The 17,338-nt window shown below is 40.9% G+C and overlaps 1 protein-coding gene across 1 annotated transcript in view; it reads right to left on the bottom strand.

The window, feature by feature from the left end:
- Positions 1-17,338, bottom strand: part of slc6a8 (solute carrier family 6 member 8) — a 131,182-nt gene that overhangs the window by 18,931 nt on the left and 94,913 nt on the right. Inside the window, exons 4-7 of the mRNA XM_013132722.4 lie at positions 10,289-10,421; positions 4,200-4,334; positions 3,952-4,055; positions 3,721-3,845 (exon numbers count right to left, since the gene is read on the bottom strand). Of these exons, the coding sequence (XP_012988176.2) occupies positions 3,721-3,845; positions 3,952-4,055; positions 4,200-4,334; positions 10,289-10,421 (497 nt within the window). The remainder of the gene's footprint in view (positions 1-3,720; positions 3,846-3,951; positions 4,056-4,199; positions 4,335-10,288; positions 10,422-17,338) is intronic.

Genomic DNA, 17,338 nt, shown 5'->3' with positions numbered 1-17,338 from the left:
GCAATTTCTCAGTAGTCTTGTCAAGACTGCTAACAGGTTTTGAGACTGCTTGGAAATACAAACAATAAAGCTGGAGAGTTTTACATATAAACTTAATAAACGTGTATTGTGGGATTGTTGAGATTGCGGATTGTTGACGTGCTGTACGCTGCCTGGTATTACCTACCTGGCTACCTTCCAAACTTTTTTCGAATTTATCCTAACTAGAGCAAAACAATTTGAACACATTACTCCTATCCTAGCGTCCTTACACTGGCTGCCTGTTAGGGTTAGGGCTGATTACGGTTTTACTCTTAACCTATAAATCAATACATGGACTTGCTCCTACCTTGCTGAAATGATCCAGCCATACATACCTACACGTAACCTACGATCGCAAGATGCAGGCCTTTTAACTGTACCTAGAATTTCTAAACAAACAGCTGGCGGCAGGGCCTTTTCTCATAGAGCTCCACTACTGTGGAATGATCTGCCAATTAAGGTTAGAAATGCAAACTCACTGCAAACTTTCAAGTGTCTACTAAAAACCCATCTCTACAGCACGGTTTATAATTAGGTGTAGCCTGGCCCGGGGGCGTGAAGGTGACCAGTAGGCTTGATACTGTCCACCCTTGCTGTCTTGCCAGGTGGGCTCTCCTCGCCACTGGGATGCCCTCCCTCCAATGTTTTTTTGGGGAAGAGTCACTGGCTTGTTGTTGTCTCTCTGTTGCGCACTAGTGCAATTGGGCTGTACGCTGCTGGCAATACTCGGCCCTCTTTCAGGGGGGTTGCGGTTGGTGGGTGTCCCTTTGGTTGATGCCTGGCAATGTGGGTGGATTGATTTCCTGCCTGTTGGGCCCTGTCCGGGGCCTCCCCGGGTAGGGCCACAGTGTCACCGGACCCCCCCGTCTCAGTTCCAAGGTGTTACGCTGCTATATTATTGTGCTGGGGGATATGAGGAATGCACTTTCTAACTTTTCTCAGTCTCCTCCAGTTTCACATTTTAGGAGGAGATGAGGTCCTGGTCCACACCTGCGGAGCACCTGGTTTGGGGGGCCCGTTGCTGTCCCGGTCCTTGTCCACCTGGTCATACTTTTGACCTAGTCTAGAATCAAATAGACTCTGGATTTAGCCCAGATAATTGTATTTATTATTCTAATTGGACTCTTAATATCTCACCCAGCATGGCCAGAAGAGGACTGGTCACCCCTCTGAACCTGGGTCCTCTCTAGGTTTCTTCCTAAAATTCGGTTTTTCCTAGCCACTGAAATCCAACACTACTGTTGTTTGCTCCTTGGGGTTTAAGGCCAGGTGTCTCTGTAAAGCACTTTGTGACAACTGCTGTTGCAAAAAGGGCTTTATAAATACATTTGATTGATTTGATTGATTGACTTGATTTTCAAATTCATTGAAAAGTTTGTGCAAAAATCGGCAGCACCATAAATAGCTAGCAATACACATAGAGGTTGTTTGGGCTGGTTGTAGTTAAACATAGGTAAATTAACAAAATACTTTTGCCTAACATCATAACAATGCAAACAAAAATTATGGGACAGCAGTTTGGCTTAGATACACATACACACGTTCACGCGTACGTCCACATACACAAAATGCTCATTCTCGGAATCACACTTGCACACCACTGACCGACGCACAAGCTGGTTCACACACAAACCAACATATAGACAAGCTTATAAACACAACATGTACACACCTATTAGAGTAACATAATTTCAGAATACTGACTTCCTAGTTTAGCAATACAGTTGACACCGGCCTAAAACATTGAGGTACAGTGGGGAGAACAAGTATTTGATAACCTGCAAAATCGGCAGTGTTTCCCACTTACAAAGCATGTAGAAGTATGTCATTTTTATCATAGGTACTCTTCAACTGTGAGTGACAGAACCTAAAACAAAAATCCAGAAAATCTCATTGTATGATTTTTAAGTTATTAATTTGCATTTTATTGGATGACATAAGTATTTGATACATCAGAAAAGCAGAACTTAATATTTGGTACAGAAGCCTTTGTTTGCAATTACAGAGATAATACGCTTCCTGTAGTTCTTGACCAGGTTTGCACACACTGCAGCAGAGATTTTGGCCCACTCCTCCATACAGACCTTCTCCAGATCCTTCAGGTTTCGGGGCTGTTGCTGGGCAATACAGACTTTCAGCTCCCTCCAAAGATGTTCTATTAGATTCAGGTCTGGAGACTGGCTAGGCCATTCCAGGACCTTGAGAAGCTTCTTACGGAGCCACTACTTAGTTGCCCTGGCTGTGTGTTTCCGGTCGTTGTCATGCTGGAAGACCCAGCCACAACCCATCTTCAATGCTCTTACTGAGGGAAGGAGGTTGTTGGCTAAGATTTCGCAATACATGGCCCCATCCATCCTCCCCTGCAGTCATCCTGTCCCCCCTGTAGAAAGGATCCCCAAAGATTGATGTTTCCACCTCCCACGGTTGGGATGGTGTTCTTGGGGTTGTAGCTCTATTCTTGTCTCATCAGACCACATGACCTCCCATTCCTCCTCTGGATCATCCAGATGGTCACTGGCAAACTTCACATGGGCCTGGACATGCGCTGGCTTGAGCAGGGGGACCTTGCGTGCGCTGCAGGATTTTAATCCATGACGGTGTAGTGTGTTACTAATGGTTTTCTTTGAGACTGTGGTCCCAGCTCTCTTCAGGTCATTGTTTAGGTCCTGCCGTGTAGTTCTGGGCTCATCCCTCACCTTCCTCATGATCACTGATGCCCCACAAGGTGAGATCTTGCATGGAGCCCCAGACCGAGGGAGATTGACCGTCATCTTGGACTTCTTCCATTTTCCAATAATTGCGCCAACAGTTGTTGCCTTCTCACAAAGCTGCTTGCCTATTGTCCTGTAGCCCAGCCTTGTGCAGGTCTACAATAATATCCCGGATGTCCTTACACAGCTCTCTGGTCTTGGCCCTTGTGGAGAGGTTGGTGTCTGTTTGATTGAGTTTGTGGACAGGTGTCTTTTATACAGGTAACGAGATCAAACAGGTGCAGTTAATACAGGTAATGAGTGGAAAACAGGAGGGCTTTTTAAAGAAAAACTAACAGGTCTGTGAGAACCGGAATTTTTACTGGTTGGTAGGTGATCAAATACTTATGGCATGCAATAAAATGCAAATTAATTATTTAAAAATCATACAATGTGATTTTCTTGGTTTTAGTTTTAGATTCCGTCTCTCACAGTTGAAGTGTACCTATGATAAAAATTACAGACCTTTACAAACACTTGTTCTCCCCACTGTGCATATTACATACAGTTCACGTAAAGACGGACTTCAAATATACAAATTATTTATAAGTGATATATCTATTGAAGAACATTTTTCCATCACATTTCTGTAAACAAGTGACTTGCTAAAATAACTATCCTCATATCTATCCTATACATTGTACAAGTTAACTTTGTGAGACAGTTAGTTGGATTAACAATGCACTGCAAAAACTGCAGACGATCTAAAATAAGAATTAAGCTTTGAGGACTAGAATCATGCTGAATCATCGAATCACTGAGTTACATTTGTCTTCCTAAATCCTAATGGGGCGGCCTATGCAACATTAAATATTATAATACTTCCAATAAATAGTTTCATGTACTCTAAACACATGACCAAAGCTTTAAGCAATGCTCTCAGTATCATGGTAGGATTATACACACCATAATAAAAGACAATGTTGGTAGTGTAAGTAGTTCTGCATACCTGTTTCAGCCACTTGGGAGATATCCACTCCCTGCTCATTAGCCATGAAGCCCAAAATGGCAAACACCACAAAGCCAGCAAAGAAACTGGTGCCACTGTTGATTAAAGCTAGCATGAAGGCATCCCTTGACAGGAATAAAAAAAGAGTGGTAAATTATAATAATTAAAAACAGTTACAAGAGACAATAAGAGCAAAAAAAATTACAATTTGAGGCCTTTCATATCACTTACTTATAGCAGTCATTGTGGAATCTGTTGTAGCTGCCGAGGGCAGTGAGAGCTCCAAGACCAATAGCATAAGAAAAGAAAATTTGTGTGCCAGCATCAATCCACACCTACCAAACATGAAAGAAAATGAAAAGTGGTCAGTTGAATCTACTTTATAGCAACATTGTTGTAGATATAAACAAGCACTCCACATAGTTAGGATTGTGGGGACAGTGACCCCTTACTCCAGACTGCCGATTAATTGGCCTCACCTGGGCCTCACCAAGCTTGGACCAGTCAGGCTTGATGTAATACATGATTCCATCATAGGCACCAGGAAGAGTGATGCCTCTCACCAGGAGGATGATCAGGACAACATATGGGAACGTGGCAGTAAAATAAACAATCTGTACAAAAACAGGGAGACCAGGGAATATAAGGAATTATCAGGATAGAATTTAAATCCCAAGCAGTACTGCAGTTATATGTAATATTCCAGTTCTTTGAATGGTATAAACTTAGACCTATATTTATTGGATAGGTTTTCACCATACTCTGCATATTGTGAGTATCTTCACGATACAGTAGTACAGTTTTTCATAGTAACGACCTTTGACAAGGTTTACACAAGCACTAAAGTCACTAAGTCACATAAGCAAAGGAAATATAACTGCCAAACTGACACCTTTACAAGCTCAGATATAGCTACGTGGCAGTCTTTAGTGAATCAGCAGAAAGTTTCAATGACTAAACTTTTACCTAGAGCCATTATATCAGATATTATTACAAAGTTGTTAGATTTTAAAGCCAATACTGTTTTTACTATGTCCCAGTCATGTCTTCAGTCATGGCAATCTTCCATAAATACAATATATACGTAGGACACCCATTCTCAGACAAGACATTTTATTACAAACCATATTGTATGCTGGTAATCATTACACATACACTTTTATATAATTCTATATACGCCATTAAGAAACAACCCTGATTCCAAAGAGGTTGGGACGCTGTGTAAAATAAAAACTGAATGCAATGATCTGCAAATTCTTTATCACTATATTTAATTGAAAATAGTACAAAGACAAGGTATCAATTGTTGTTTTAAAAAATACATGCCCATTTAGAATTTTATGCCAGCAAAGTTTAGAAAAGGTTGGGACAGGGGCATGTTTACCACTGTGTTGCATCACCTCTTCTTTTAACAATACTCTAAGCATTTGGGAACTAAGGAGACCCATTGTTTTCAAAGTGAAATGTTTTCCAATTCTTGCTTGATATAGGAGTTCTGCTGATCAACAGTTTGGGGTCTCCTTTGTCGTATTTATCGTTCCATAATGCGCTTAATGTTTTCACTGGGTGAGACATCTGGACAGTAGGCAGGTCCGATTAGCACCCAGACTCTTTTACTACGGAGCCATGCTGTTGTAATAAGTGCAGAATGTGGTTTGGCATTGTCTTGTTGAAATAAGCAAGGCCTTCCCAGAATAAGCCACCTGAGGGCCTGAAGATAACAATCATCCAATATTGGTTTTCGGCCTAGTCCCTTGCGTACAGAAATGTCTCCAGATTTTCTCAATCTTTTAATGATTATTACATAGCATAGATGATGAGATCCACAAACTCTCTGAAATTTCATGTTGAGAAACATTATTCTTAAATTGTTGCGCTAATTTCCCTGGAATGTTCTTTCAATACCCAGTAATGTTACTGACCTGTTGCCAATTAACCTAGTTGTGTGATATTCCATCAGGTTATTTTTTTTAGCATTACACAACTTTTCCAGTCTTTTGATGCCTCTGTCCCAACATTTTTAAAATGTGTTTTTGGCATCAAATTCAAAGTTGGCATAAATTTTTCGAGAAATAATAGAATGTCTCAGTTTTAACATTTAATATGTTGTCTTTATACTGTTGTATTGAATATAGGGTTTAAATGATTTGCACATTGTGGCATTCTTTTTTTATTTACATTTTATGCAGCGTCCAATCTATTTTGGAAACGGGTTATAGATGTCTCACCAACTGTTCACTAAGTCAGTCCATTAACCAACAATATGTAAACACTCAAATATGAATAGAGTTCCATACAAATCGACCAGTGCTGGAGATCAATACTCTTGATAGCAAAACAGGCATGAATCCCATCTTGTCATGATCCCCCCTTCGTGATGTGTTTTCTTGCTTCTGTGTCTGTCTTTTCCGGTTGTCCAGGTTACGAGCAAAGGAGCGCGATGTCAGCTCCAAGAGGTGATGCCGGTGCCCAGCTGTTCGTCATCGGCAATCACGCACCTGTTCCTGGTTTGCCAATCAACCACAATGCTTAGGGGAAGTCTTAATGTCCCGTCCCTGCCGGATTGTTAAGTCTCGTTTGTATGGTGACGCTTGTCCAGCTATGTTGTTACCAATTTTTTCTTTGCTCTGTTTACCTGCCTGTTGCCGTTCGTGTACTCACCCTCCCATTCTGCCTCAGGATTACCGTCTTGTCTTTCACTGACGTGGAAACTCCACTAGATACACACCCTAAAGCCGGATCAGCCCACCACACTCCCACCACAGATTCATACCCAGCCCTCGACATGTCGCAATTGCAGTCAACTTACCCATATCCACAAAAAAAAGGCATATGAAAGGGGACAATTTATAGCGACACCTGATGCCCTCTTGATGTTGCTAACAGACATAAATCTCACAGAGGTAAAATGTGCTTTTATTTATTCCCAAATTCCAAACCATACTTAGTCTTTTGGGGAGAAGGATATATTTACAGTCACAGTATATTTAATATCTGGACACCAACTGATCTTAAGAATAAATTCCTTCTTAAAACTCACTTATGCAGTTTCAATGAAGACTCTGGAATTCACCAATGTTTTCTTATTTGGGATTTGCTCTTAGGGAAGAACAGAATCTACGCACACTCAAGAGCACACTCACGCACTTGAGTGCTAACATGTTTGTGCCAAATAGTTAGTTTTTTCTTCAGTTCTACAGTTTTATAATATATAGGATTGAAATTACAATAAAATGTCACAATTAAAAATATTTTTTTTATAATCAAACAATTTTTCTTTTACTTCCTCAGTTGTGTGCCCCCCTCCTAATACAATATTCACTGTACAAGTAATAGCAGCTCATGCATTTGTTTTTTTGTTATTGTATATTCACTACTGATGCTACTGAATATGACAGCTTGTTTGCTGTTCACTCCCTGCAACAGTACCTCCAGTTTTTTTATGTTTTTAGATTTTGGTTTGGGCATTCTTGACTTCTCTCCCCACATTTCTTTTGAATTTCTGTCTGAATCTCAATGAGCATTATACATACCACATACTGCAAGTACGTGCTTCACAGGTGATGACGAAATATGTACTGTTTAGTATAAGTTAATAGGCCAGTGTTGGGACCGATTGGGATATATTAATTCATCATAAAATGAATTCTCAACATTAGATCATTGTTTTTCCCTTTACATCACGCCAGGTTTGAATATTTAGCTAGATACCATTAAGAGTTGTGTTATAATGACGTTTCTAATTAATTAGAATTGTCGCGTGGCGGTCGGGGACAGTGCCTCTGAGATGGCAGACCGGGGTGGTGGTCACTCTTTTTAAGAAGGGGGACCGGAGGGTGTGTTCCACTTCTCAGCCTCCCCGGGAAAGTCTATGCCAGGGTTCTGGAGAGGAGAATACGGCCGGTAGTAGAACCTCCGATTCAGGAGGAACAGTGTGGTTTTCGTCCGGGCCGTGGAACACTGGACCAGCTCTATACCCTCTACGGGGTGCTGGAGGGTTCATGGGAGTTTTGTGGATTTGGAGAAGGCATTCGACTGTGTCCCTCGCGGCATCCTGCGGAGGGTGCTTCGGGAATATTGGGTCCTGGGTCCTTTGCTAAGGGCTGTCAGGTCCCTATACGACCGAAGCAGGAGCTTGGTCCGCATTGCCGGCAGTAAGTCAGACTTGTTCCCAGTGCATGTTGGACTCCGGCAGGGCTGTCCTTTGTTGCCGGTTCTGTTTGTAATTTTTATGGACAGAATTTCTAGGCGCAGCCAGGGGCCGGAGGGTGTCAGGTTTGGGGACCACACGATTTCGTCTCTGCTTTTTGCGGATGATGTTGTTGTGTTGGCCCCTGGCATGCACTGGGACGGTTTGCAGCCGAGTGTGAAGCGGTGGGGATGAAAGTCAGTACCTCCAAATCCGAGGCCATGGTTCTCAGTCGGAAAAGGGTGGCTTGCCCACTTCAGGTTGGTGGAGAGTGCCTGCCTCAAGTGGAGGAGTTTAAGTATCTAGGGGTCTTGTTCACGAGTGAGGGAAGGATGGAACGGAAGATTGACACACGGATCGGTGCAGCTTCTGCAGTAATGCTGTCGATGTATCGGTCTGTCGTGGTGAAGAAAGAGCTGAGCCGCAAGGCGAAGCTCTCGATTTACCGGTCAATCTACGTTCCTACTCTCACCTATGGTCATGAGCTTTGGGTCATGACCGAAAGGACAAGATCCCGGATACAGGCGGCCAAATGAGCTTTCTCCGCAGGGTGGCTATGCAATCCCTTAGAGATAGGGTGAGAAGCTCGGTCAACCGGGAGTAGCTCAGAGTAGAGCCGCTGCTCCTCCACATCGAGAGGGGTCAGCTGAGGTGGCTTGGGCATCTGTTTCGGACCACCGGGAGGAGACCCCGGGGAAGACCTAGGACACACTGGAGGGACCTCGGTGTCCCCCCGGAAGAGCTGGAGGAAGTGTCTGGGGAGAGGGAAGTCTGGGCATCTCTGCTTAGACTGCTGCCCCCGTAACCCGGCCCCGGATAGGCGAAAGATGATGGATGGATGGATGGATATTTTAATTTTACCAGGGAGACACTTTGAGACCTAGGTCTCATGTGTGCCCGGGGAACATTAATCCAAGAATAAAAGAACAATTAAATACAAATACATACAATTTACATACAGACTGACATTAGCCATTATTATGAAGTTTACTCCCACCACAAATAGTATTTATGAATTGTATGGCTTTTGCCACTGGCTGTTTAATTAGCTTACTGTGATGGTAATTCCATCGATCAGAACTCTTTAATGAGGAAGTACAGAGACGAAATTCTCTTGGCACAATTTAACAGTTTATTAATTATTTGCAAATAAGAGAGACGCGTCAAACTCTTACAAACATGATCGTCCGAGGAGTCTCTAACTTCATACAGGTCACTCAACAGTATTTATTACAGTTAAAAGGGGTGTGGGTTGTTGCCCATCTGTCCTATGTCAATAAAACACATACCCTTTGTTATGTTACTACCTAAGCTTCACACAAAGGACAAGCTCTCCTTCCCCCCATAGGTAACTCCTTACCTATGGGTTCTTACAGCATTTGGACAGACAATAGATGCCCTGATTAGTTATAAAGATGCACAGATAAAGAGTAACCATTTCATCTGCTGATACCAATCAATGATGCCCCCGAGGCAAATACCTGATCCCCCACATTCCTTTTCTAATTTGAATAAGGGGCTCTCAGTCCTTTAATCAGTGAGAATACATTGGGTAGAGAAATTACCACAACACTTACAAGCCAGTGATATTAGTATTTACTACTTGGAATAATCATAAGAATTGAGCCCATCCCAGCGGGACTGAAGACGAGCTTTACAATGCCAAAGCTATTTAATATCATGGCACAACAATGTTATTTTTTTTTTCATATGTGAATGACATTGAAGCAATAACTATCAATATAGGTGATGATAACTGACTCATTTACTGTGCAAGAGTTGTGGGCTTTTTTACCCCAAAAAGCATGCTTGGATGCATTTATGGATGCAAGTCCACCAAAAATAGTAGAACATCCGAGAACGTTTGGCATACCATTTTCAGCATACTATGGTTTGGGACATACTAATCTTCTTGCATACTAATCTGGCATAATATATGGTGTGCAAGAATGCGATTTGAGATTCAGCCTCACTGTGTGTGATTTCTGTGTGCACATGGCCCTGCAGTCTCATCCCCTTTTACAGGGATTGGTGGGGCGTTTACCTAATTAGGAACAACTGGCACATGCTTTCCATTTACTAGGACAAGGGATTCATCATTATTGCAACAAAGGTGCAAACAAGTCTGCGGTTTAAGAAAACGTCATGAATCTGACGTAGACATTTTCCTAGGACATTTCTTAAGAACAAATGTAAGAAAAAACTTGGTGAATGTGGCCAAATGTCTCTTACACAACAGTTAGCCGCAGAAGACACCTAAGGGACCTATTTAAATCACATGTTCACTGCAGCTGCCCTTTACTAACTCATGTTGCTTATATACAGTACCTAATAAGTCATGGATAAGCTTTTTTGAGCCTGCAGTAATGTGTTACTTACCTTGCCTGTGGACTTCACCCCCTTCCACACGCAGAAGTACACCATCACCCACACCGCCATAAGACACAGCATAAGCTCCCAGTTAATGGAACCAGGGTAGTTTAACCCTTCTGAGATGTTCAGTACCTTGTTTCTATTGGAGAAGGGGAATCAAAGTAGAAAACTATATGAATACAACCTGCTTTGTAACAGTTTAGAAAATGTGATTTTCAGTTGGTGTTCTTTTATTCACAACTTTTCCTCCTACTTCTCACTGAACCAGCCCACCTGACTCAAGCTGTCAAGTGTTTGTTGAATCAAGTGTGCTAGCTCTGCAATTCCTATTGAACGGCCAGGCTTCTCAAATAATACCTACACATGAAGACTCCAGTCATAAGATATTTAGGGCACCTAGAAAGCTGGCCTAAACTGTTAAGAGTTACCAGTAGTTGTCTTAGTGTTAGAAAGAGGCAGTGAGTTGTTGTTCTATTGACATAAAATTACATTGGTGTTGTTAAAATAATTTTTTTATATTTCTATATACTCAATCTATATTATTTAATGACCCTACAGTAGACATATTTGACGTTTCTAGTACAACATCAAGTTGAAGCACAGTATCACTATCAAAAAATATGCATGTATTTGGCATGTAAGCTGGGCATTTGAATTCATCAGCAAGAGTATTGACAAAGCAGTGAAATTAATAAAATTCATCATATGATTCTGTGGAATATGACATTGTTTAAAAGGCCTATTTTTATATTACAAAAAGTTTAAGCTTGCCAATATACACTAATGGTCAAAAGACCTATCCCCATTTTTCAGTTTTTATTGAAATCTAAGTCCAGTGAATAACCTGAAATGTTACAAAAGTAAGCGGGAAACTTCCAGAGGTTAAACATAAGGTTAGGTTACCAAAAACTAAAACATTATTTACATTTCAAAGTTATAGGAATATGACCGTTTTCAGGGAACAACAAATGGGTTAACAACTTACAGCTGTTCTGCAGCAAAGGAAGTCAATTAAGCCTTGAAAGTTGATGCTAACAATTCCTACAGGCGTTGATGATTTCTATTGTTGATTACTTACAAACCCTCGGCCTGTATAAAAGCAGTGTTGGAACATACGGTGTTACTACACTCTCTTAAGGATTACATGGACAGTATTGTACTATAGGAAGTAATATATTGCTATCATAATGGCGAGAAATAATGGCAATTAACAAAGGAAGACAGGATTATAAACCGTAAGTGTTGGTCTTTCCTTTAGAGAAATTGCAAAGAAACAGTTTCGTACACTATCACAAGACACTTGGATACTGGAGGAAACTCTGAAAGGAAGAGGTCTGGAAGACCCAAAGACATAACAGAATCAGAAGACGAATGAAAGGCGGCTCACAGGACAGCAGCTACAAACACAGGTTAACACTGGTCGATGTAAGGAAGTCTCAGTTTCAACTGTAAAGAGAAGCCTTCAAACTGAAATTTTGACAGGTTGAATGACAACAACAAAGCCATTGCTAAGATGGCAAAATAAGAAAAAGATAAGAAAAAGAGGTTTGTCTGGGTAATGAAGCACAGCCAGTGGACTACCGAAGACTGGAAGAAGGTCTTATGGACCATTTAATTAAAAAAATTAATCATCACACATGGTTTTTGTACACTGTTGAGTAGGCAAATGGATGGTTTCTCAGTGTGTGACACCAACTGTCAAACACGGAGGAAGAAGCATGAGGGTTCAAGTATGCTGGATCCAGAGTTGGTGACTTCCAGAGAGTGAGGCACCCTGAACCAAATGCGAGATGAGATTCAGACAGAAATTGAACTGATAACAAGATGGATGTTTACTGTGAACTTCATGTTGTTGATATATGTTGGTCTTTATAAAGATGAATATCAGCATTGTATCAATCAATCAATCAATCAATCAAAATTTATTTATAAAGCGCTTTTTACAACAGCAGTTGTCACAAAGTGCTTTACAGAGACACCCGGCCTTAAACCCCAAGGAGCAAACAACAGTAGTGTTGAATTTCAGTGGCTAGGAAAAACTCCCTAAGAAGGTCGAATTTTAGGAAGAAACCTAGAGAGGACCCAGGCTCAGAGGGGTGACCAGTCCTCTTCTGGCTGTGCCGGGTGAGATATTAAGAGTCCAATTGGAATAATAAATAAATTTCTCTTGGCTAAATCCAGAGTATATTTGATTTTAGACTAGGTCAGAAGTATGACCAGGTGGACAAGGACAGGAACAGCAACGGTCCCCCCAAACCAGGTAATCCGCAGGTGTGGACCAGGACCTCATCTCCTTCTAAAATTTAAAATTGGAGGAAACTGAGAAAAGTTAGTAGTACATCCCTCATGTCCCCCAGCACAATAATATAGCAGCGTAACACCTTGGAAACTGAGACGGGGGGGTCCGGTGACACTGTGGCCCTACCCGGGGGATATTGTATAGATCCAATAGACCAATAACAGACATGGAAAGTTTCGCGGAGTTCCTACCAATCACAGAATTTGGGCCTATCCGATATGAAGTAGTTTGAAAATACACTGGACACATTTTTTTTATTAACACTTACACATTAGGTCAAGATGAACAAAATATGTTAAAGATCCAAAATCTTGACTGTATTCAGGTCTGGTCTCTGGCTTGGACCATTCCAAAATGTTAATCTTCTTCTGGTGAAACCATGCTTTTGTGGATTTGGATGTGTGTTTTGGGTCGTTGTCATGCTGAAAGGTGAACGTCCTCTTCATCTTCAGCTTTCTAATGGACACTTGAAGGGTTTGTGCCTAAATTGCCAGGTATTTGGAACTGTTCATAACTCCCTCCCCCCTGACTAAGGCCCCGGGTTCCAGCTGAAGAAAAACAGCCCCAAAGCATGACACTGCCACCACCATGCTTCACTGTGGGCATGGTGTTCTTTGGGTGGTGTGCAGTGTTGTTTTTGCGCCAAACATACCTTTTGGAATTATGGCCAAAAAGTTCAACCTTGGTTTCATCAGACCATACCACATTTTCCAAGTACTTTTGGGAGACTTGTATTTGCTTTTGCAAACTTCAGCCGGGCTTGGATGTTTTTCTGTAAGAAAAGGCTTCCGTCTTGCCACCCTACCCCATAGGCAATTCATATGAAAAATACGGAAGATTATTGTCACATGTAGCATTTTGGAGGGACATCCAGTTCTTGGTAATGTCTCTGTTGTGCCATATTTTCTCCACTTGATGATGACTGTATTCCATGGTATATCTAATGCTTTGGAAATTATTTTGTACCCTTCTCCTGACTGATATCTTTCAACAATGAGATTCCTCTTATGCTTTGGAAGCTCTCTGCAGACCATGGCTTTTCCTCTGAGATTCACCTAAGAAAATGTCAGGAAAATCCTACTAGAACAGTTTAACTTTATTTATGATTAATCAGAGTCACTTTAAATTATGGCAGGTTTGTAATTACTTCTATTTAACATGAGTTTGAATGTGATTGGTTAATTCTGAACACAGCCACATCCCCAGTTATAAGAGGGTGTGTACAGTTATGCAACCAGGTTATTGTAAGGTTTTTATTTTTCATTTTCCCCCCTCAAAGATTTCAGTATGTTTTTCAATTGAATTGTTCCCTTTATAGGTAATATTAAAAGTGGAAAAAGTTCTGACATGATTTATCTTCATCTCATTATTTTACATCCAGGCATTTTCACAGGGGTGTGTGTTAGCCTGTAGGAATGGATTCAGAGTTAAAAAACTAGGTAACTAGTTTCTAAATAGTTTTACGTATGTGATTTTAAAATACCGACAATGGAACAATATCAAATACACCTATTTACCAAAAGTGGAAAAGGAAGGAGGAGGGAGTAGCTTTGAAAATGGAAGATTCATTTTAATTACATATTTAAAGCCTACTTGACATATGCTTTTGGCAGTTCTAGGGTTAACAGGATAAGAGAGGCAAATAATTAATTTCTATTGATTTGTGACTTGCTTCATAATAAAATAATATTAATCCAATGTAAAATGTATAGCCAACTCTTTACATATGGCTAGTTACTGTTTTTATAAAGGCAAATGAGTTGCGCATTGCTTATTGAAAACCAAGCCTTTGGAATTAACTATTGTAATATGTGGCCCACATACTACTGTATAATATATAAACAAACGCAAATGTCGTTAACTTGCTGTTATTTGAGCACCTGTCTGAACATTTATTATAAAAAACTGTTGCATAGAACAACCAGATTTAGTGGAAGGTTGAATAAGCATGAAGTCTTATTTATTATCCTGGTAAACGTGTTAATGTTCATGTTTTTGACAAGTAATGCAAAAGTATAGAACTAACCTATCAAAAAGATAATTAGCAGTGAAAACAGTCATTTCTACTGAAAAATGTGTGTTATTGTTTGTATATTATAGAAAGGTAAAACACAATGTGGTGTTTACCAGTGAGATGTGTTGTAATTATCAAGTGCTGTCACGTGCTATCAATGGCAGCAAGTAAACAAGATGCAAAAGAGATCGTAATTACTACAGACAGGCACAGATCACCACATAGGTTTGATGAATTTGTGAAAGTTGATATGTGGTTTTGAGAAAGTTTGGTTTGTAGAAGTACTTTTTAAAATTGTACTTCAGTTATAGTAACTGTAGTGAATAAAAGGCTGTTGTTGCTCCGTGTCCTGATAGCACGGGTATCACTCCCATGCTGTTAACCTATTGTGGGGCGAATCGTGCAGGATCTTAAGAAGCTCTCTGTTGGTGGAATTGTTTTTTGTGCAACTGTCTGTGTGAAATGCGAGAAAGATGTTTTGTTTGCTTTTCGACAGTAGGGGAATTGAGCCCTTATGTCTCCTCATAAGACCTGTATTGTAGGTAGGGGAGACTTGGTCCCTGTGGGTTAGCAGTGAGACGTCCTCGGATTGAATTCCGGCGACACGGGGGATCCTACTGCCAACAGCTAACCGGTGCTGTGAGGTTAACTGTTACATATTCGTGTTGTGGGGAACGACCACTTGTTACACTCACTGATTTTGTCAAGCTCTATGTCCACCAATTTAAGAGAATGTAGTATCGAGTAGGGATTGCTCCTGTCAAAAGCCAAAGTTGTTGGTCAGATTGTGGTTCGGTGAATAGTAGAGTTAATGAAGTTGTTTATCCGCGTGCTTGTGCTTGTTCTGTATGAGATCGTGGCCCGGCATTTGTCAATATCTGGTTGTGGTCAACACCTAGTAAATGTATTTTTCCATTTTGGTATTCCCTGTGCACGAGGGATCCGATTGGCTGCATTGTGTATTCCTTGGTGGAATATTTGATTGAGATTGTTGTTAACCTGAAAGTTTTGCCTACGCCAGGTTTTGCTTTGTGGGTGTACACTTGGGTGAACGCATTAATTGCGTTGTTAATGTGGTTCTTTGGCCCACTCTTTCGGCCTTTGCCTTAATGCCGAATCCACAAAATTGAAATTTGCCTTCTAGTGTTGTGCTGGTGGCTGGCACACATGGAGGTATTCGCTTGATAATTTAGGATTGTGTACTAGAATATATCCTACATTTACTCCGTGGGATAGATTAGTAATTCGTACAATGATGCTTTCCCAGTTTGGTAAAATATGGTCTTGTGGTTTCATTATAATGAGTTAAAATATTTTGTTTCTCTATCCTTGTATGCAGTAGTAGCATGAAGAACCTCATGGTGATAGTCTTTAACGTGAAGTACACACGCTGTTTCCCATGTAGACAGGATTCACATTCAATTTATTCATGGCCTGCAACAGTGGGTAAAATAGCCACAGGCCGTTTATTCCCCAAATAGACAAAGCCCAAAAGAATTGACATCCTATTTAATTTTAATGTTGATTTGGGTTTGGTTAAATAATGTAGTTTCACTTTGCTTGTATTTACAATGATTACTGGGGTGATGCTTGTGTTTTAAGACCAACACCTGATAATTGTTACTGGAGTTTAAATTCTAACCTGGTAAACTGACAAATGGAGTAGTTTGATGTGACAGTGTTTAGCGCTCTAGATTGAGTGTCCTTGGGATCACTTACTGATTGTTCCTTGATTTTAGTGACATTGTGCATCCGTTTTCTGTTATAACTTCGCTTTTCCCCCCTGGGATAGCCTCTACCAATCTTTCCTATTACATCAAAGTAGCTTAGTGCTACGGGTTACATTTTCTGACTGTTCTGACTGTTCTCCCCTGTGTTAATTTCCACAACATGAGTATGTTCAGTTTTGGGTTAATCAAACGTTAAGTGCAAGCTAACTATGTTTTCCCCTCAATAGTTTTCATGTCGAAATGTATGGTTTTGAAACCTACTTGTAGTGAGGGTTGAGACCTACAGTCGTTCCCAATTGTTACTAGCTAGAATAATCTTGATGTCAATGTGTGAACTATGAACATTTTGATATGCTAATTTGGGAGTTTCACTGGGATTGTTCATGTATGGAGTTAGAGACACCTCAGACGATTATGTGTGTGTAAGCGGTTGACGCGTCTCTCATAATAGTCTCTGTGCATAATAATTAATAAAACGGTTATAATGTACAAAGATAATTTTGTCTCTGTGTCCCTTACTCCGAGTGTCGATACATTGGAATTTCCATCACAATTTGGGGGCTCGTCCGGGATCCTTCTCCTGCTCGGTTCGAGTCCGTTTCCTAACAGGTTAACCGTGCACGGCCAGAGATAGCTCTGGAATTCTAGTATCGTCCAGAAGAGGCTGCTAACCTATTGCGTTGCGATTAGTGCTGGATTATAAGCGGTTGGACTGCTTGAACATCTGCAATTTAGGTTGGACTTAAATATGCAATTGAGATTGGATCTCATACTTTCAGTGCCTGTAGAAGGCTCCTGTAAATTGCCGCAATTGTTGGTCAGCTTATGGTTTGGATCAGTATGCTACAGAAGTTGTATATGCACGCGCCACTTGTGTTTGTTCTGAATGTGGTTATGGCCCGAGTCAAGGGCATTTGTCATTGTCTGGTTGTGGTCGGTCTAGTAAATGCATTTGTCCATTTTGGTATTCCCTGTGCACGAGGGATCCGATTGGCTGCATTGTATATTCCTTG

Source organism: Esox lucius, chromosome 12 (assembly GCF_011004845.1).
Source record: "Esox lucius isolate fEsoLuc1 chromosome 12, fEsoLuc1.pri, whole genome shotgun sequence".
In the NCBI taxonomy this organism is placed as follows: domain Eukaryota; kingdom Metazoa; phylum Chordata; class Actinopteri; order Esociformes; family Esocidae; genus Esox; species Esox lucius.
This window is presented reverse-complemented; position numbering and strand designations above follow the sequence as displayed.